The sequence below is a fragment of the Danio aesculapii genome, chromosome 19 (genome assembly GCF_903798145.1).
Source record: "Danio aesculapii chromosome 19, fDanAes4.1, whole genome shotgun sequence".
NCBI classification, from domain to species: Eukaryota; Metazoa; Chordata; class Actinopteri; order Cypriniformes; family Danionidae; genus Danio; species Danio aesculapii.
The window spans coordinates 42258352-42281826 of NC_079453.1; the positions used below are offsets into that span (position 1 = coordinate 42258352).

The following is a 23475-nucleotide window of genomic DNA, read 5'->3' on the forward strand; positions in this document are numbered from 1 at the left end:
GGGACAAATCTATTATCCAAAAATCACTTTTCTTTCTTTTTTATATACCTGTTTTATTGTTTTTCATTATTTAAACATTGACCTACAAATTTGGTCCAACAAACATTTACACAAAAATTAACAATATAAATTAAGATACAATATGCAAACAATACATAAGAAAGTAAAATAACAATAGATAATAAGTACAATAAATAAATAATAAAAAATAAAATACTGACCTTAAGTTTTCATCTAAATCCGGTGGGGGGTTGCTTAATGATTTCCAATTAGAATGAGCATAGTTTGTCCATACATTTATTTTCCATTGGATTGCGACCCCTGGGGTCTCATTAGGCTAGATTAAAGACACAAGGTCAGATGCAGCAGATTGATTTCTTGACACCAGGGTAAACTTTCTGACACCTTTATGGCAGGCCACAACTGAACATGGAGGATGACCCCACAGTGACGTTCTCCAAAATTAAGCAAAGAATAGACTTGTGCCTTTTAATGTTTGTGAGCCGTTTTGCGTTTGCAATTTTTGTTTATTTATAACCACCTCAAAGGATATTGGGGGTCGCAAGTCACCAACATTGTTATTTTTGGGGTCACTGGCTGAAAAGTTTGGGAACCCCTGATCTAAATTACACTAATCCTCTTCAATTCAACTATTGTCTTTACAATAATTTATGAAAGGTTACCAGATTTTATTTCTTTCTTTTTTTGGGACAGTCTGATTTTCTCCAGTTCCATATGTTTCATTACATCCCTTAATAAATGTATATTTGTAAGAGCAGCCTTCTGTTTTCAGTTTAATAATATTAACCTTTGTGCTAGTAGACTGACAAATGGAATTATATTTTGTTCAAAAATCACCTTTCTAAGGTGTTTAAACACAGTTGTATAGCAGTGTGTGAATATAGCCAGCCTCTAATGGTAAAAATTCATTCATTCTATTTCTTATAATCACAGTTGATAAAAAACAGTTTTCAGAAACACTTTGATTGACATTCTCTCTTTGTATACATGTCATCAGAGGGGGAAAGCCCCATCCATTAGTGATGATCTCGCCATCATTAGCCTAAACAGCTCTGAGTGAGAAGCAGCCGTCCGCCATAGAGTTTTGAATCAACCGCTGTTGTGAAACAGAGGTGTTTTAAGCCCCCCGCCCCCCGTTTGAAAAGAGGGAGCACAAGAGGGAACACAATCTCATTTGAATTTAAAGCCACAGTCACCAAAATGGCACAATTAGTGTATTAGTGTGTCAAAAAGTCTATAAGGGGCAGTTTCAAAGAGTTATAAAACGTTATTTGTGGGATATTTTGAGCTGAAACTTAACATACACACTCTAGAGACATCAGAGACTTAGGGTGCTTTCACACCCAGACATTTTTTTCAGAACCTGGTGCATTTGCCCCATTAACTCAGTTTGTTTGGCATATGTGAACAGCGCAGTCGTGCTCTGATCTGCACCAAAATGAGGTGCATGGGATCGTCCAAATGAGGTGGTTTCAGCTCAATTGAAACTAACTCTTGAGCAGATCGATTGCAACGAGAAAGCTATATCACAGTGTATTATGGTTATGTAATAGGCATAGATACGGCTTTTTGAATGAGAATTATGAGTAGGGCAGGATGTCATCATTCATACCCGTAAATGTGCATTTTATGTCGAATATGAAAGTAAAAGCATGCTGAAATGTTAACGAGAGCTGTTTATCCGTTAGGAAAATTGAATGAAATTACCATCTGGTATTTTTTTCCATATTTTATTTTGATAATATTTTGTTTTAGGCCTGTTGTTTTGTTCATTTCTGCACTGACACCTCAAGATAAAGATCAACATTGATCTGCTTCATGATCTGACTGCAGTCTCGCTTAATCTGTTATCTCTCTCTATGATGTAGGCCTATAATGCAGAATTGTAGCCAACGTTTTTAGGTTCATAGTTAATAATGAAAACAAAGTTAATAAATGTTTTATTCTTATTTTAAAATAACTAAATATTACAAAAATGTGGCTTTATCGAACAAGGACCTTCAGCATGCACTGGGGCGGTTTGCTGCCGAGCGTGACATGGCTGGGATGAGAATCAGAGGCCATGGTGCTCCACCGGAAAAGGTGGTTTATTACTACTGTATCTCCAGGTTGGAGGAAGGTCCTTACCCCAGGTGGAGGAGTCCAAGTATCTTGGGGTTTTGTTCATGAGTGAGGAAAGGATGGAACGTAAGACTGACAGGTGGATCGGTGCAGCAGCAGCAGTAATGCAGTCGATGTACCAGTTCGTTGTAATAAAGAAGAAGCTGAGCCGAAAGGCAAAGCTCTCGATTTACCAGTCAATCTACGTTCCTACTCTCACCTACCGAAAGAACATGATCTCAGATACAAGTGGCCAAAATGAGTTTTCTTCGCAGGGTGGCAGGGCACATCCTTATAGATAGGATGAGGAGCTCTGTCACCAGGAGGAGCTCGGAGTTGAGCCGCTGCTCCTCAAATCGAGAGAAATCAGTTGAGGTGGCTCGAGCAGGAGGAGGCCTCGAGGAAAAGTTAAAGTGCACCTTTTCGCTTATAATGTCTCGTTTCTCATCATCATAAATTAAAATAAGGACGTTCGGCAGCTGAGCGGAGTCCGTGGTCTGTGAAACTGACCAATGTGAGGAGAGTTAACTGTTTTGCTCAGTTTAGAAACTGTGCCATGTGAAAACAAACCACACCAAAAACAAAAATAAACCTTGGAACAATTTAAAACCCTGTTTTGGAACAAAACAATCGATCTACAGATGTGAAAGCACCTTTAATTTACATCTTGTAAAAAGGAGCATAATAGTACATTTAGCAATTCTGCTGTACATTTAATCCAATTAATGAAGACCTGGTGGTAAGAATAGCCTTCTTTTAAAAACTGTAGTGGTCCCAAACTTTTCACCTGTAGTATCTGAGCTTGAGTGCGAAGTTCCAACGATGGCTGAAGGTCCTGCTTTATAGATTTGACTCTGTTGAAATGGCAATTGGGAACTTTTGAGAAAGAGCTGTAAATCATGCTTCGCTTTTATTCCTGAACAATTCAGCCATTCGTCTTCATGAGCAGACTGTCAAGTGTGAACGAGAACATTCAAAGTGAAAATTTCAACTTTTTTCCCCCAGTATTTAATGTCTCCCTCATGTCGCAGAGCAGAAACAGATTTACTGGACGGTTTAAGAAAGGCTGACCGTGTGATTTTGGCTTCCAGATGATCCTCCTTAAGCACAAGATCGCTGTTTTCAGTCTCAGGAACGGTGGGCTGCTTTGAGTGTTTGCGCTGTGAAAGAAAAGTGGTTTGTCTGGTCGTTTGATGCATGTTTTCAGGGATGTTAAAAGACTTCATTTACTTTGGAACTCTGGTTTTCATGATGTGTGATCTGATGAGTAAACTTTTGACTGCTTGATGAAGCCTGTTAGAAGGCAGTCATGATGACCTTATACTGTAATTCAAGTTATGAAAACAAATAACATCCTTGTATGTGTGAGTGTGTGTGTATAAAATCAAATAGTGTATATATACAGTTGAAAATTATTAGCCCTTCTGTGTTTTTTTGTCTTATTTTCCATTTTTTCCCAAATTATGTTTAATATGTTTTTATATTACATAAAAATGATATAATATAAAACTATATTATATTATATTAAAATTATATTATGTCAGTGTCGTCATCAGAGCTCGTGCAGTCGCTCTTCAGATGATGCAGGGCCTAAATCAGTCGTCTGATCTCGGAGCGCGGTCGCGGTACTTTGATGCCACATGTGACAGTCACGTGGCGTTAGCACAGCATCAATCCGGGACAAAAATTCTAACCAGCTTGCACCGCTTTAAGACAGATTTTGATCTATCTGTGCAGCGCTGCATGAAGTGGAACGCACCTATTATGTACGTCTCGACATGTGAAAGTGTTCCTCCATATGTTTTCATCAAAGTTTTTCACAATACTTGTCCATCCACAGAGTTTGTAATGTAGCCAAGTGTTTACAAATACAAGCACAGCCGTTCAGAGGTCGTTTTTGGTTGATGATGTCAGAATTTACCGGTATTTTGGAATGAATGTGTGAATGGTCTTTTCCGGAGAAATTCCGTAACGTCCTCGCCTGTGTGAACAGCGCTTTTTTTGAACTTACCAGTAAATTTTGCGGTTATTTACAGGTATTACTGTGTGAAAGGGGCTATTGAAGAGTGCAGAACTGACCTGAAATCAGCCATAGCTTTGATTGTAGACTATTAGAGGATGTTTTAACAATCATCCATAATATGATCAAGATGGTTTTGTTTATTTCATAGAGAGATAATGAGGTGCTAATGATGATTCGCTTGTGACTTGTTTTTCCTCGTCACTCTGTTGAACTGAATTATGTCTAATTCTTTTCAGAGAATTAGCCCTCCAGTGTCAGGCTGTCCTGTCAGACTGGGTCAAACACTTTCTTGTTTTTTTTTTTTTTCATGCCACTCATGTCTTTTATGTCTCTTCCCATCATAATCTCTCAAATTGAATGTTAGTTTTAATAAGAAACTTGACATCTAATGACTGTTTTTAATAGAACCTTATTTCCCGCTGTTCATAGTGAATTAGACTTGAGCACCTGCATCCTTTGAGATTTACCAGAAAGAAAGGTTATGAGTAATCAATGTCACTTTACCCTTTATGTCCTTCCTGAATCAATCTGAGCTTCAGAGCTGTCAGGGTCACCATAGAACATGAGTCTCTGTCAGGAAAGGCACCATAACACACTATTAGCATTAGCAATTAACCATTCAGCAAAACCATTTGGTAATTCCTTTGGGTGCTCCAGTTTTCCCACAGTCCAAAGACATGCGCTATAGGTGAATTGAATAAACTAAATTGGCTATAGTGTATGAGTGTGTATGAGAGTGTATGTGTGTTTCCCAGTACTGGGTTGTGACTGGAAGGGCATCCACTGCATATATATTCTGGAATTGTTGTCGGTTCATTCCGCTGTGGCAGAGACTAAGCCGAAGGAAAATGAATGAAATGGAGGACTTTTTTTTTAGATTGTATGAACGCATAGTATGTAAGCAAGTGTGAGTAAGAAAAGCTACAAGTAAATCAAACATTGTTTTTCCATAGTCTGTTTACTCAACAACAATGTAGCCAAAAATGTCAACGTTTTTCCTTTGCATTTCATGTCTACATGACAGTTTCTTCACATCAGTCAGCACTTGCACACACAGTATCTGCATAAACTGTCAAAAAACAGAAGAATCTGTTAAAAATAACGCATTATATGTCAGGTCAGTATTATAGCACTGTCACCTTGTTAGTAAACTGTAGCTGTAGGGAAGTGATAACCTGCTGTTGGCAACTCAGCACACGTTTTTATGCATAATTTGCTGTTTGTAAAAGATGCACTTATGTTTTTGGTTGTAATGTGAAGTAAATTTACACTTTGCTGATGTAGCGTTAGGAAACACTCTGCCATTGTTGTATTTATTTATTTGTTTGTTTGGAGTTGCCTTTAATCTGCACTTATTTAAAAAAAACTTCACTCCTCTAAACACACAATGCCTTATCATACACCCGACTCAATAAGGCGCAAGACATGTTTGGCGTGATTTGTTGCTATTTTCAGACCAGCGCAACCCTAATTTTCCCGTTTTGCACCACGTTGTTTAAATAGCAAATCAATTTGCGTCACTTTGTGGACTTATGGGTATTCCACTCTAAAAAGGAGGTGTGTTAAGGCACATTGTTGGTGCGTTGCTATTTTGAGGAACTGAAATAGACCGCACCATTGACCAACTAAAAGCGGGTCTAAAGTCCAGCGCAGGGCGCATTAGTTATGTGCCTATGCAGGTCCAAACACCATCTACAAAATCAGTTTCATCACATCATTTTTTGCTGGATTCCAGGACATGTCGGGCTTTCAGGAAATGCTAAAGATGCTTTGAAGCAAGTTGTGAACAAATGCCAAATTCCTCAATTAGAGATGAGACCTTTTATCAACATTTACATTTTAAATAAGTGGCAAGAGGAGTGGGATGCATTGGAAAATAATAAATTACATGAAATCCAAGCTGAAATCTCTAACAGAATTTTAAAACATTTAAAGACAAGATTTGATCAAGTTATTTTTAACAGATGTCGTATTGGGCATGCAAGATAAACTCACGCCTTTTTACTTAAAGATGAAGACCCCACTCAATGTTTGTGCTGCAAAACTCACCTTACTGTAAAACACATTTTACTGGACCGTCCTGCTTTTAATGATTCTAGAAGACTTTTTTTATGAAATGAATTCTCTTAAGGACATTTTTAGCAAAGTGACACCAGAAAAGATTTTAGAATTCTTATCATGTATTAACACTAAACATCTTATTTAACTTGTGTATTCATTTGTTTGTTGTTCTTAATTGTTTATTTAATATTGAAATGTTCTTGCCATAAAAATAGCCTTGGTTGCTGACATGGCAAAAAATAAAAAACATACATACATGCTGGTCCAAAATGCTTACACATTGCTTAATACACACGGAATGTATAGCAATACCCAAATATCTTTGCATATGAAAAAATTAAAGGATTAAAATGTTACAAAAATTATTATTTTCTACATAAATATAAAAACCATTGCCTGCATGCCTCATCTCGGGGAGTTTTTTTCAGTTCATTCATGACCATTTGCATTTGTTCTATGTTATTATTCGATGCAGTATTATTTATTATCTGCATATTTATATTTGTTTAATAAAAACAAGTTTAGATTAGTCAATTGGTCGGGTTTTGGAGACGTATGCATCACCATATGCGGCATAGTTTTCAAACAAATCTTTTTTGCTTAACAAGCTAAATTAATTATGTCCAGGAAAGTAAAGGAGTAAAGAGTGAAAATAAAATAAAGAGAAAGTAAAGAGGCTGAATGGAGGAGGCTCGTTCTTTATCTTCACGACTCAACTGACTCTTAAAAGGATTGGAAAATGAGACTCTTATTGGTTTAATGCACATTATGCTCAAAACACTCTCATAATGCATTAAGAGATTTAGCACAACCCTATTAGATCATGCACCGGGGCACAGAGCGTATTATTCCATCCTTATAATAGCAAAAGTAGATTTGGACCCTTCTCAGTGCTTTTGCGCCCTACGCTTTAGACTTTGCGCCTAGATCATTAATAGAGCTGAGACTATGTACGCTTGTTGTATTTGGGCATTACCACGGACACGGCAACCACGGCTAAATAAGTTAGCTTTGACATAATGTGTGTGTGTAAGTACACACACACACACACACACACACACACACACACACACACAAACATAATATATATATATATATATATATATATATATATATATATATATATATATATATATATATATATATATATATATATATATATATATATATATATATATATATATATATATATATATATATGCCATCACAAACCCCTGATGTTAGTCTAGGGAATGGGTTTGACATTTATGTACAATTCAAGTAAATTTAAATATACAGTGAGTGCAAAAGAAAACCAAAGGAAAAGGAAAAAAAATCAAACAATATCTAACTCAGATAATAAATATACACAGTATGCACACACACATATTATATTAACTTTTATTTTGGATGCGATTAATTGCAAATAATCTTTGCCCAGTACTAATTAATAGTCAACATTTTTTGCCTAAAAGTGTTGTGTAAACAGCTCCTTAGTTCAGTATGATGTAAGGGAGTATGAGCTGATGCCAGTACTTCAAACCAAAGACTCATTTAATACAGTACATAGTGGGCTTCATCTCTCTTGTTCTGAAGAGGTCCTGTGTGTTTGCACAAATTTGTTAGACTCTGGGTGGTTGTTCAGCTCTGTTCATGTTCAGCATTTTCCTCATACAGCCTGTCCGGTTATTCTGCTCCTCTCCTTCCCCAAGAATTCCTTGGGATGCTGAAATCTCCACAATGTGCTGTTGCCTGTTTGCTGGTTTGTGGGAGTGAGTGTTTTGGTTGGTGTGTGTGTGTCTGTGAGGAGACGATATTTTTCTTGTGCTCTCCAGCTTTTGGCTAGCTGTGATTTAATGTGCGGCTCTGCATAGCTGTGTTCCTCATGGACTCCAGTGATTGGGGAAGAGCCCAATATTGTCAAGAGCCAAGCAGTTCTTTGATTTGCCTCCAGAAGCACAGAATCTGCAGGTTTAATGAAAGGAGCTTAGAAAAGAACTTCATTTTTCGGCAGCTGAACATTGTCGTTTTTTTTCATTATGTTTAAATGGTAATGTTTGAATAGGATGTATTTCCTACATATAAATATAAAAAGCTATTCGTATATATACGTACAGTGGGGGAAATAATTATTCAACACGTCACCATTTTTCTCAGAAAACATATTTCTAAAGGTCCTGTTGACTTGAAATCGTCACCTGATGTTGATAACAATCATTGAAAAGCATATACGAAACTAAAACAAATCTAATTAGTTCACAAATGAAGTTATGTGTAATAAAATGAAATGACACAGGAATAAAGTATTGATCACATGAAAAAAGGAAGGTGTAAAATGACAGTGAAAGCCCAGGCAGAAGCTGAAATCTCTCAGTAGTTCGTCAGCAATTAACCCTTTGCCCTTCGCAATTGTAAATTAGTATTAGCTGCTTCAGTCCAACATCTACATTAGCAGGATGATGAAGATGAAACCAGGGTGGACATTTCAGCAAAACAGTGATCCAAAACACAGCCAATGAAACTCTTAAATGCTTTCAGAGAAAGAAAATCAAGCTGTAGAAGGGCCCACCTGATTGAATCCAAAAGAAAATACAAAATAAAGATCAGATTGGATAGACAAAACCATTTTAAATATAATTTTTTTTCTTGCATTTTGAATTTCTTGCAATTGTTTTTGCTTAATGATAATATGCTTTGCACAATACTATAACAATGTATAATTGTGTTATTTTAATTGCAAAAACATAGTCTGTCGACTATTTCACAAAACAAATTTACTGCCATCTCCAAAATCATTACCAAAAGAAAATAATCATTGGCAAACAAAATGACTGCAAAGCAAACACTAAAACATCAATTTGTCAAAAACAAACAAAACATTTTTTGACAAAAAAAGTCATCGACAAAACAAATTCAAAATCATTACGAATACAAAATTGTTGCTGAAGCAAATCTATTGACAAACAAAATGACTCGTGAAACAAACCAAAAATTAATTGACAAAACAAAATGAATGGCAAAGCAAATTTAGAAATCATTGCCAAATGAAAATCACAGCTGAAGCAAAGAAACTTACTAAACAAAACTGCCAAAACAAACTAAATTGTGTTGCCAAAATAAACAAAAAAACATTGCTGGATAAAAAGAAACTGCTAAAAACAAAATCATTACAAAAACAAACATAAAGATCATTTCTGCCAAAACATAAAAAATTCCAATACAAAAAAACCAATTTAAAAACAAATTTACAGGCAAAACAAATTCATTGCTGAAACAAAATCATTACCAAAACAAAGTCACAAAAAACAACAAAAACACTGAAATCACCTCACGATCATAAAAAAACCTCACTATAATTCATTACCAAAACATACAAAAAATAATTGGCTAAACAAAATAATTGCCAAAATGACTTCAAATCATTAGCTAAGCAAACTCCAAATCATTGCCTAAACAAAACTTTGCAAAAAGACATAAAAAAAAATACCATACCCCAATGTCATACCAAAATTAATTACACAAAATAATTGGCAAAACAAAAGCACTGCCAAATAAGTCAAAATCAATACCAAATCAAACTTCAAATCATTACCAAAACAATGTCCAAATCATTACCAAAACAAACTCCAAATCAATACCTAAACAAACTCCAAATAATTGCCAAAACAAACTCCAAGTAATTGCCAAAACAAACTCCAAATCAATACCTAAACAAACTCCAAATCATTACCAAAACAGACTCCAAATCATTACCCAAACAAACTCCAAATTATTGCCAAAACAATCTCTCAATCATTGCCAAAACAAACTCCAAATCATTACCCAAACAAACTCCAAATTATTGCCAAAACAAACTCTCAATCATTGCCAAAACAAACTCCAAATCATTACCCAAACAAACTCCAAATTATTGCCAAAAAAAAACTCTCAATCATTGCCAAAACAAACTCCAAATCATTATCAAAACAAACTCCAGATTATTACTAAAACAAATTCCATATCGTAACCAAAACAAACTCCAAACCATTACCAAACAAACTCCAAATCATTACCAAAGCAATCTCCAAATCATTACCAAAGCAAACTCCAAATCATTACCAAAACAAACTCCAAATCATTACCAAAGCAAACTCCAAATCATTACCAAAGCAAACTCCAAATCATTACCAAAACAAACTCCAAATCATTGCCAAAACAAACTCCAAATCATTGCCAAAACAAACTCCAAATCATTACCAAAGCAAACTCTAAATCATTACCAAAACAAACTTCAAACCATTACCAAAGCAAACTCAAAATCATAACCAAAACAAACTCCAAATCATTACCAAAAAACAAAACATTAACAAAAAACTTTTCTAAAAAGCCTCAAAATCATTACCTAGCCCAATTTATTACCAAAACATACACAAAATAATTGGCTTAACAAAAACACTGCCAAAATTAGTCAGAATCATTAACAAACTCAAAGTCATTACCAAAACTAACTAAAAACCATTACCAAAACAAACTTCTAATTGTTTGCAAAACAAACTCTAAATGATGTGCGGCAATTAGATAAATGTTTTTAGAAAAGTTTTTAAAAAGTTATTTGCACTGTCAAAAGTGCTCGCAAATATATTTTCAGCTATGACAGATTAAACGTCAAGAGCATATACACTCCATGATCCATGTAAGATTGTGTCTATAATCTCTGTTAGTATACCCTACCTCAATCTCTCAGACTTTGCTGAGTGTAAACGCTTGAGCTGATACCGTTATCATAACTGGATGAGCCTGCTCTCACAGGAAGTTTAGATTTTTTTTCCAACCCTGGTTTAATATCTTCCTTCCTCTCCTTTCCCTCATCTCTGTTCAGTGAAGATATTAAACTTCAGAAGGTGTAAATAACCATTTGAGTGCTGGATTGTAATGTAATAGCCATTAGTTGCTCACACACAAAAATAAACCAAATTTTCCAGCTCATTTGATTTTTGCTGTATGGTTTAGATCATTTTTGCCCTTGGGCTTGAGGAAGTTCTCATAAGCAATAGGGACTTCATCAAATCTTTCATGTTATGAGTGAGGAAAAGGGTAAAGATTGCCTGGAGCACTGTGGATTTAGCTTTTGTGAATTATCAGTATTTTACTTGTTCTGGAGATTTTGTGATCTGTACAATGATTAATGATGCAAAACCAGGTTTTGAAGTACTGTTAGGTGAATATTATCATGTACTTTTACTTATTATGGGAGTTAATCTTTTATTCTCCATCCTAAAATGAGAAAAAAAAAAAAAATCATTGCCTTAAAAAATGCTGCCAAAACAACTCAAATCATTACTAAAACAAACTCAAAATCATTGGCAAATAAAAACACTTCTAAATTTAAATCATTGCTAAAAACGAAACCACTGCCAAAAATAAGCACACAATCATTGGCAAACCTAAAATTCCAAATCATTACTAAAACAATTTCCAAATCATAACCAAAACAAACTCCAAATCATTACCAAAACAAACTCCACATCATTACCAAAACAAACTCTAAATCATAATCAAAACAAACTCCAAATCACTACTCAAACAGACTCCAAATCTTAATCAAAACAAACTCCAAATCACAACTAAAACAAACTCCAAATCACAACTAAAACAAACTCCAAATCACAACTAAAACAAACTCCAAATCATTACCAAAACAAACTCCAAATCATTAGTAAAACAAACTCCAAATCATAATCAAAACAAACTCCAAATCACTACTCAAACAGACTCCAAATCTTAATCAAAACAAACTCCAAATCACTACTCAAACAGACTCCAAATCATTACCAAAACAAACTCCAAATCATAATCAAAACAAACTCCAAATCACTACTCAAACAGACTCCAAATCTTAATCAAAACAAACTCCAAATCACTACTCAAACAGACTCCAAATCATTACCAAAACAAACTCCAAATCATAATCAAAACAAACTCCAAATCACTACTCAAACAGACTCCAAATCTTAATCAAAACAAACTCAGAATCATTACCAAAACAATCTCTAAATCACTTCTAAAACAAACTCCAAATCATAATCAAAACAAACTCCAAATCACAACTAAAACAAACTCCAAATCACAACTAAAACAAACTCCAGATCATTACCAAAACAAACTCCAAATCATTAGTAAAACAAACTCCAAATCATAATCAAAACAAACTCCAAATCACTACTCAAACAGACTCCAAATCTTAATCAAAACAAACTCAGAATCATTACCAAAACAATCTCTAAATCACTACTAAAACAAACTCCAAATCATAATCAAAACAGACTCCACATCATTACCAAAACAAACTCCAAATCATAATCAAAACAAACTCCAAATCATAATCAAAACAGACTCCAAATCATTACCAAAACAAACTCCAAATCATAATCAAAACAAACTCCAAATCACTACTCAAACAGACTCCAAATCTTAATCAAAACAAACTCAGAATCATTACCAAAACAATCTCTAAATCACCACTAAAACAAACTCCAAATCATAATCAAAACAAACTCCAAATCACAACTAAAAAAAAAACTCCAAATCATAATCAAAACAAACTCCAAAACACAACTAAAACAAACTCCAAATCATAATCAAAACTAACTCCAAATCATTAGCAAAACAAACTCCAAATCACAACTAAAACAAACTCCAAATCATAATCAAAACAAACTCCAAATCATTAGCAAAACTAACTCCAAAACACAACTAAAACAAACTCCAAATCATAATCAAAACTAACTCCAAATCATTAGCAAAACTAACTCTAAATCACTAACAAAACAAACTCCAAATCACCAAAAGAAACCACAAATTATTGCCAAAACTAAAACTGCCCAAACACCTCAACATCATTACCACATTATTACCAAAACATCCACAAAATAATTGGCTAAACAAAAACACTGCCAAATTTTGTCAATATGATTTCCAAAGCAAGCTCTAAATCATTACCAAAGCAAACTCCAAACCATTACCATAATAAAATATTTTCCAAAGATGTTTTCCAAACTCCAATTTATTACCAAAAGATACACAAAATTATTGGTTACACAAAAACACTGCCAAAATGAGTCAGAATCATTACCAAAACAAATTCAAAATCACTACTAAAACCAACTCCAAATCATAATCAAAACAAACTCCAAGTCACTACTAAAACAAACTCCAAAACACTACTAAAACAAACTCCAAGTCACCAAAAGAAACCCCAAATTATTGCCAAAACTACAACTCTGCCCAAACACCTCAAATCATTACCACACCCTGATTTATTACCAAAACAAAATAATTGGCTTAACAAAAACACTGCCAAAATGAGTCAGAATCATTACCAAAGCAATCTCAAAGTCATGACTAAAACTAACTTTAAATAAATAATTACTAAAACAAACTCCAAATCCCCAAAAGAAACCCTAAATCATTGCCAAAACAAATCATAAAATGAAACCATCACCAAGACAAACACTAAATCATTGCAAAAGCATAAAATGAAACCTAATCCCTGTCAATAGAAACAAAATCAAAGCATATGGGAAAAAAGGTAAAGGTGGCCAGGAGCTCAGTGGATTTAGCCTTTCTGAAATATCAGTATTTTGCGTGTTCTGTACAACTATGAGTTATGCAAATCCAGGTTTTGAAGTATACAAGAGGGAGAATATGTTTCATGTACTTACTGTAAAATGAGAAACTGGTTTGCTTTGACTTTGGGAGTTATTTTCTTCTCTCCAGTGGTCCCAAGATGAGACACGAAGCCTACACAGACGCTTTTGAGCGATGACTGTGGGCTCTCATGGGTTTAACTATTATATAAAAACGCTCTTCTCCTATATAAAAGCTCTCCTTTCTTGAATGCCAAACATCAGTCTGCTGGCTGCGCCGAGTGTCCGCTGGAAATGCTATCAATCACTGGAGTTGAGCTCTTCTCTGAAGCGTTTATTTAACAGACCCAAGATATTTTGTGTCTTGTTGTGTTTCCCCTGTTTCCACCAACAAGATTGTGGGTGCCAAAGCTGGTGCCCAATTAGGATCTGCTCTGGGCTGCATTTCCCAAAACTGTTAGAGCTGGCGAGCTCTCTTAACTCCCTTAATGCTACCCTGGAGTTCCCAAAACAGCTCAATTTATGAGTGTCCCACTCCTTCATCGTGCAGAAACTCCAGCCACTTCATTTTTTCATGCTAAGTAATTTCGATGTGTGAATATGCCAATATTCCCACTCTCGTTGTACGTCTTTTTGTGTGTTTGCTTTGCTGTTTTGTTTGTAATTTCCATCACCAAGATAAATTCCTTGTACACTCCCTGACAAAAGTCTTGTCGTCTATGCAATTTCTAGTTGATCATTTGGTATTTTTTAATTATTTAATTAGCACAGTAAGGTCTGACTTTGCTTAGACAGAAGTCTTGTCACTTAACAGAAATAATGTACAGTATAGAATATAAAGTCATGGCGCAGTGGAAAAAGAATGAATATTGTTTATGACTCTCATGAGCTTGAAGGACTGCATCCGTACATCTCTGCAGTGACTCAAATAACTGATTAATAAAGTCATCTGGAATGGCATAGAAAGCATTCTTGCAGGACTCCCAGAGTTCATCAAGATTCTTTGGATTCATCTTCAACGCCTCCTCCTCTATCTTACCCCAGACATGCTTAATAATGTTCAAGTCTGGTTACTGGGCTGGCCAATCCTGGGTCACCTTGATTTTCTTTGCTTTCAGGAACTTTGATGTGGAGGCTGAAGTATGAGAAGGAGCACTATCCTGCTGAAGAATTTGCCCTCTCCTGTGGTTTGTAATGTAATGGGCAGCACAAATGTCTTGATACATCAGGTTATTGATGTTGCCATCCACTCTACAGATGATTTTGTTTTGACAGGTTTTGTTTTGGTGCTGATTTTGTTGTGTTTTTCGAAATGGCTGTTTTAGCATTACCTTTTTGTTTTCCAATTGATTTTGCTTTAGTCTGGCAATAGTTTTGGCAGTCATTTAGCTTCAGAAGCGGCCTTGATGTCTTGTGTTTTGTTGATTTTTGGTTGAGATTATATGTTGTTTGGTCTTTAAAAATTGTTGTTTGGGCTTTTAAAATGTTAAGTAGTTAGTGGTCTCTGGCATGAAATGCAGGCAGATGTAATGCTCATTTACTGCATTTGGCTTGTACAGGAGGTTCACATCTATTGAAGTCTATCACGTCAATTCTTTTATTTTGCCAGTTTTTGTTGTTGTTTGTTTGTTTGATTAAAATGATTTTGTTTTGGCAATCATTTTATTTTGCCAGTATTTGTTTTCGTTGTTTGTTTGTTGTGACCGTTTTTTTATTTTGACAGTGATTTTATTTTAGTTATGATTTTATGATTTGTGAATTATTATTTTGTTTTAACAGCGGAATTGTTTTGTTTAGGCAGCAATTCTGTTTTAGCAGTGGTTTTGTTTGTTTGGCATAGTTTTTGCTTTAGTCTGCCAAAAGTTTTGTTTTGGCAGTCATTTAGATTCAGCAGTAGTCTTGTTGTGTTGTGTTGTGTTGTGCTGATTTTGGTCGCTATTCTATGTTGTTTTGGCTTTAAAAAAACCCTTCTCTACTTCAGTTTAGTAGTTAGTGGGATGAAAAGGCAGGCAGGTGTAATGCTCATTTACTGCATTTGACTTTGTCTACAGAAGGTTCACGTCTACTTGCTTGTATTGCCAGTGATTTCATTTTGCCAGTTTTTGTTGTTTGTTTGTTTGTTTGTTTGTTTGTTTGTTTGTTTGTTTGACTAAAATTATTTTGTCTTGTTTTGGCAACTTTATTTAGCCAGGATTTGTTTTTGTTGTTGTTATTTGTTTGTTGTGACCATGTTTTTGTTTTGACAATGATTTTGTTTTTTGCAATGATTTAATGTTTTGTGAATTATTATTTTGTTGTAACAGCAGGTTTGTTTTGTGTTGGCAGCAATTCTGTTTAAGCAGTGGTTTAGACAGTTTTTGTTTTGGTGCTGATTTTGCTTTGTTTTTTGAAATGGCTGTTTTTGCATTGATTTATTTAATTTGAGCGTTGCCTTTAATGTTTTGGCATTGAATTTGCTTTAGTCTGGCAGAATATTTGTTTTGGCAGTCATTTTGCTCATTTACTGCATTTGACTTTTTCTACAGGTGGTTCACGTCTACTTGCTTGTATTGCCAAAAATTTTATTTTGCCAGTTTTTGTTGTTGTTTGTTTGTTTGTTTGTTTGTTTGACCAAAATGATTTTGTTTTGCCAGTATTTGTTGTTGTTGTTGTTCTTATTTTCTTGTTGTGACCGTGTTTTTTTGTTTTGACAATGATTTTTGACAAATTTTTGACAATGAGGCAGGTGTAATGCTCATTTACTGCATTTGGGGGTGAATCATTTTATTTTGCCAGTTTTTGTTGTTGTTTGTTTGTTTGATTAAATAGATTTTTTTTTTGGCAATAATTTTCTTTTGCCAGTATTTGTTTTTGTTGTGTGTTTTCTTGTGACTGTGTTTTTTGTTTTGGCAATGATTTTATGTTTTGTGAATTATTATTTTGTTTTGACAGCAAATTTGTCTTGTTTTGGCAGCAGTTTTGTTTTAGCAGTGGTTTTGTTTTGTATTGCAGTGATTTAATGTTTTGGCAGTGATTTTTGTTCTGACAGTTTTTGTTTTGGTGCTGATTTTGTTATTTTTTGAAATGGCTGTTTTTACATTGATTTGTTTAGTTTGAGCGTTGCATTTAATGTTTTGGCATTGTTTTTGCTTTAGTCTGGCAATATTTTTGTTTTGGCAGTTATTTTGCTTTAGCAGCGGTCTTGTTGTCTTGTGTTTATGTTGATTTTGGTAGCGATTCTATGTTGTTTTGGCTTTTAAAAAATCAGCACTACTTCAGTGTTAAGTTGTTAGTGGTCTCTGGCATGAAAAGGCAGGCAGGTGTATTGCTCATTTACTGCATTTGGCTTTTTCCACAGGAGGTTCACGTCTACTTGCTTGTTTGTTTTCTCCAGAGATGACTTACAGCGAGAGTGCTGAGGTGGAACCATTTGTATAATCTGCACATCAATGACACAATAATTATGTTGTATCGCTAAGAGCCTGCTAGAGTATCGGTCCAGAATAAATCCCACCTGAAGGGCTTTTATATTTAGTCACTCTCTCTGTCACGCTGTGCATATATAGACATTAAGATCAGTCGCCCACATTCACACTCTTAATACACTCTTGTCTTGCTGTGCTCGTCTCCGCGGGTCATATCATCATACCGTAAGTATCCTTCTCTTTACATTAGAGCGGATGCATAATGGCCAAAGCAATGAAAAGCTTCACTATGAATTCACAATGAACCGACGCAGAAGTTTTCAGTGCTTCGTCTCGTTTTGTTCTGGTGCACATTACATAAACCGAAACGGCTTCTGTCAGGATAGATGATGCACATCTAGGTGGTGGATTTCGATGACTCTGATAGATGTCCTGTTTGATTAAACTCACTTTGTTATGTCAGGATAAACACTTGGCCTGATTTGAAGTGACAGCTGCTTTGTTCCAAGGAAGAGCTTGTTTTTTGGTGGGATTGTTGTAAGACAGGAGGGTCAGACTCATTATAGGCTGAGAATCAAAACACATTATGTTGGCTGCATTTGACGCATATTTGTTTGTTTTTTCCACATTCATTTACATTGGTGAACTAAGGTGAAACATTTGGAAATAATACGGGTTCTAACAGTATTTATGCACATTCAAAGACCAAAAAAATTGTTTCATTGCAGAATTATTACCCTATTTTAAACTGTTCTGGTTGCATTTCTATGTTTTTTTTTTTTTTAAAGCCAGGGTTTGCATTAGATGAAAATACATAAATGATGAAATGAATAAATAACAATAAACAGGAAACGAAAAAAAAAAACTGGGGTAAGAAATTACCTTTATACATCTTTAATATAATATTAAATATAATATTAAATATAATAATTATTAAATATAATATATTAATATCTTTCATCATTACACTTTAGTTTATCTAGATGTGATACAAAAAATGTTCTTAATAAAATCAGACCATGCTTTGATTGTTTGGGGTTTAGCTAAGTTAATTCTTGCTGTAGAACGTTCTAACAGTGCACTATTTTTTTGTTCTATAAGCCACATAAGTCAAATTTTAAATATAACCTTGGCTGCAGTTAGTGCAGTGTGAAATATCCTACGTTGGAAACTGTTTAAGTGTATTTCTATGTTCTGAAAAGCTTCTTGTTCCTGTCCATATTCATATTTCCATTTATTATAATTACACGCAAATAAAATGAAACCCATTTGTTTATTTTTCATAACAGAGTAGCAGGAAGAGGCAGTGAAAGTAAAACTACATTTGATAAAATCTTTGAGGGGCTTTTTTTTTTTTTTTAAGTGAGTTGTCTATCTTTAACAATGATATTATTGCTTTTGTTAAACCGCTAAGGTTATAGCAAAACAACTTGGTGGCCCTCAAGCACAAAACATGAGCCTTTAGGCTTTTTTTCAGTGTGCAAGTGTACACTACCTGACAAAAGTCTTGTTGTTGATCCAAGATGTAAGAGCAACAAATAATAACTTGACTTTTAGTTGATCACTTAGAAAAGTGGCTGAAGGTTTTTCCGATGAATCATCTGTTGAGCTGCATCCCAATCATCACAAATACTGCAGGCTTATTGGACCCAAGATTCTTAAAGAAACCAGTCAAGTTTGGTGAAGCAAAAATCATGGTTTGGGGTGACATTCAGTATGGGGGCGTGCGAGAGATCTGTCTTGTCGCCTGTCCTAGTTTTAGGAACAACAATTTAATAACTTGACTTCTAGTTGATCGTTTGGTATCAGAAGTGGCTAATATGAAAGGCAATGGCCTCTAGAATACACTTATTTTACTGAAATAAAATATGATTATGCCTTGACTTTTTATTATTTAATTAGGACAGTAAGGTCTGACAGTCATCTGGAATGGCAAAGAAAGCGTTCTTGCAGGACTCCCCGAGTCCATCAAGATTCTTTGAATTCATCTTACCCCAGACATGCTCAATAATGTTCATATTTGGTGACTGGGCTGGCCAATCCTGGAGCAACTTCTCTTTCAGAAACTTTGATGTGAAGGCTGAAGTATGAGAAGGATCCTATCCTGCTGAAGAATTTGCCCTCTCCTGTGGTTTGTAATGTAAAGGGCAGCACAAATGTGTTGATACCTCAGGCTGTTGATGTTGCCATCCACTCTGCAGATCTCCCGCATGCCCCAATTCTGAATGTAATCCCAAACCATGATTTTTCCTTCACCAAACTTGACTGATATCTGTGAGAATCTTGGGTCCATGCGGGTTGCAATATGTCTTCTGCAGTTTTTTGTGATGATTAGGATGCAGCTCAACAGATGATTCATCAGAAAAATCTACCTTTTGCCACTTTTCCAAATGATCAACTAGAAGTCAAGTTATTCTTTGTTGCTCTTACAACTGGGATCCACGACAAGACTTTTGTCAGGTAGTGTAGAGTTTTTTTTGTAAATATTGCTTAATTTGAATGCTTCTGATCAAAATCTCCTTAAACTTTGGTTTGTATTTCATCATTTCACCCTGTCTAAAAAGTCTAGCCATTTTAGATGAAAAATATAAAATCAAGCTTAAAGATAATCCACAAACATGACGAAATGATGTGCCAAACTTCAACAGACTAACCCAATCTCCTGATCTCTGGTCATAATAGCACATAATGAGAATAAATACTAGACTTATTAGCTCCTTTTTCTAAAACAAATTTCATATTTCTAGAAGACTCCGTCGCCGAGGGCTCAGACGAATCCACAGTGGGCCGCAGCTACGTGAAGAAGAAGCTTGAACACGGCTTAACGCGGATCTGGCAGGTAAAAAAAGCATGCTCATTTACTCTCCCTCTTTCTCTGTTTGTTCTCCGTTCCTCCATTAGCTTCATGACTCGCCCTCTCGCCCTCTATCTGCCCGCAGGACGTCCAATTGAAAGTGAAAGCCTATTTGCTGGGAACTGACATGTCCAACTTCAAGTACGACGACTTCATTGTGGTTCTGGATGTTATCAGCAGGTAGAAACCCACTTCGCTCATTAGCGCTAATTGGATTGGCTCTTCGGGGACCGACTGCGCCCCCGTCCCCTTTAGCCTCATGAGAAACTCCCCTAAAGAGAAATCGGGGCCAGGGGGGCATCAATGAAACCATTTGTTCTCCTGCGCTCGTCCCCATTAACGGAGCTCAATTAAAAGGCCATTTTGCGTGTGAAAGCGCAGACCTCTGTATTGATCCTGCCTCGGGGTCGCTGACTTGTGTGAATAGAAGCACCATGTCCTGCCCCCAGAGGGACATGTGATTTGAAGAAGCTCTTTTTTTGGGGGGGGGGTTAATGAGAATATTGAAGCATATTTTATGATTTTTATATTCTTGTTTTTGCTCTCAGGTTGATGCAGGTGGGAGAGGAATTCTGCGGCAGTAAGTCTGAGGTGTTGCAGGAGTCCATCAAGAGACAGAGTGTTAACTACTTTAAGAACTATCACAGGTGAGATAAACAGCCTGCGGCCCAGCTGACAATCATTTCCAGGAGGGATTCACTGGATAAATAGAGTTCTGCAGGGAGGATGAGTTTTTATATATTGGCGAAGCTGGAAGTTAGTAGCCTATGGAGCTTATAATATGCCAAAGCAATCTGAACAAAAATTGTGCTAATTTGAATTATTTTAATCAGAATTTTTTTATGCCGTTAAAATTTTTTGGAATTTGAATTTCATAACTTGAATATTGAACATCTGAAATTTAAGACAACTGAATTTTTCAAGGCTGAATTGTTTACACACGTATTTTTAAACTTCAGATTTTTTTGTGTTCTGAATTCATGGACTGCAGATATCCAGTTTGTAAAATACAGTTTCAAAATTTCAAGATGAAGAAATTCAGAACATCAAATTCAATATTCTAAAATTCAAAACCAGAAATTCAGATTGTCAAATTCAGATTCAGCAGAAAGTAGGTCAGGGGTCATCAACAGGGTAGAGTAGACGATCACCGAAAAGTCAAACTAAGAATCACTCACCTCTGCTTGATTCATGGTTATGGATTAATTACGAGGGTGTGAATTATAAGGGGGGGGGGGGGTCTGTTAATCTGGGGTCGCCACAATGGAATGAACCGCCAACTTATCCAGCATATGTTTTACGCGGATGCCCTTCCAGCTGCAACCCATCAATGGGAAAGAGGATATTAATAATGACCTTAATAATAATAAAAAAACAAACAAATAGGATAAATAAGACATTTTCCAGAAGAAAAAAATATTATAGTAAACAATGTGGAAATTTTCTTGCTCTGTTAAACGTCACTTGGGAAATATTTGAAAAATAATAACATAATTATTAAATAAAATAATAATATTTTCAACTGTATATGTTGCTATAAGAATTGTCATAATTCCATCCCAGAGATTTTTTTTCTATTTAATTTCAGGGTGGATGTCAGTGCCAAACACTACATTCATTTACAATTTACCAAAACAATGGCAAACGATGGTTAACCCCTTAATTGTAAGGGGGCTCTAATAAGCTCATCCTGTCATCTGGTCATTTTGAACTAAACATGTCACGTTTCTTACAATTTAACTTGCAAATATATGCTAATATATATTTATATACAGTTGAAGTCAGAATTGTTAGCCCCCCCTTGAATTTATTTTTCTGTTTTAAATATTTCCCAAATTATGTTTAACAGAACAAGGAAAGATTTTTTCTTCAGGTATTTGTTTTATTTTGGCTAGAATAAAAGCAGTTATCAATTTTTTTAAACCCAATTTTAAAGAAATTAGTAGCCTCTTTAAGCTATATATTTTTTCGGCATATATATATTTCGGCTAGAACAAAAGCAGTTTTTAATTTTTAAAAATCATTTTAAGGTCAAAATTATTAGCCCCTTTAAGCTATATTTTTTCTCGATAGTCTACAGAACAAACCATCATTATATAATAACTTGCCTAATTTCCTTAACCTGCCTAGTTAAACTAATTAACCTAGTTAAACCTTTACATGTCACTTTAAACTGTATAGAAGTGTCTTGAAAAATATCTAGTAAAATATTATTTACTGTCATCATGGCAAAGATAAAATAAATCAGTTATTAGAGATGAGTTATTAAAATTATTATGTTTAGAAATGTGTTGAAAAAATCTGCTCTCCGATAAACAGAAATTGGGGAAAAAAATAAACAGGGTGGCTAATAATTCTGACCTTAACTGTGTGTATATATGGATTTGTGGGTCCACTAGTGGATTTCAGTAAAATGTTTGTTGGTCTAATTAAAAAGCCTAAAATGTATACATCAAAACTATTGATGTCAAAACTATGAGTCCTGGACAAAAAAAAAACACTCATATCCGTCGGGTTCAAAGAAACATTTTCGAAAACCAACACAGGAGGGAAGGATGAGGGCTGATTTATTTATTTTATATTTTTCTTGAGTGGGCTATTGCTATTGTATTTTATGTCATGGAATAAAACATGAATATATTGTGAACTTGTTCTAACCACAACCCTTAGTTCAGGATTTTTGGTCAATTTAATTTATCAATTCAATTTAATCATTAGGGGGCATTGTGGCTCAGTGGTTATCACTGTTGTCTCACAGCAAGAAGGTCACTGGTTTGAGTCCCAGTTTGACCAGTTGGCATTTCTGTGTGGAGTTTGTATGTTCTCCCAGTGTAGGCGTGGGTTTCCTTCGGGTGCTCCGGTTTCCCTCAAAGTCCAAAGAGGTGAATTGGATTAACTGAATTGGCCGTAACGTATGAGTGTGTGTGATTTAGATTGTGTATGGGTGTTTCCAAGTACTGGGTTGCAGCTGGAAGGGCATCCACTGTGTAAAACATATGCCAGAATAGTTGGCAGTTCATTCCACTGGTGATCCCTGATAAATAAGAGACTAAGCTAAAGGAAAATGAATGAATGAATTTAATAATTAAAAAAAAAAATAACTTCAAGATGACAAGAAATTAAAAATGCAAACACGTTTCCATGTTTTAGCACTCATCCCTGCAGCCCTCTGTTGTTTCCTCTGATATTGTTGTTTATTTGCACATGCACTCTGCATTTTTCATTTAGTCGACTGAATAAATGAATTATGCAAATGAGCTAACACTGCAAACGTGCCTAAATAAATCTGCACGTTGTCAATGTCACAGTGTTCCTGTGGAAAAGGAATAAGTGTATCATGGCGCTTTCAACACCAAGGTCATGAGTATAGAATATATTATGTAAATATAATAACTACATCGTATCCTC

At 35.1% G+C, this 23475-nt stretch overlaps 1 protein-coding gene across 1 annotated transcript in view; it reads left to right on the forward strand.

Moving 5' to 3' along the window:
* Window positions 1-23475, forward strand: part of LOC130246323 (syndetin-like) — a 382903-nt gene that overhangs the window by 122406 nt on the left and 237022 nt on the right. Inside the window, exons 13-15 of the mRNA XM_056479201.1 lie at window positions 19961-20052; window positions 20153-20247; window positions 20616-20714. Coding sequence (XP_056335176.1) covers window positions 19961-20052; window positions 20153-20247; window positions 20616-20714 — 286 coding nt within the window. The remainder of the gene's footprint in view (window positions 1-19960; window positions 20053-20152; window positions 20248-20615; window positions 20715-23475) is intronic.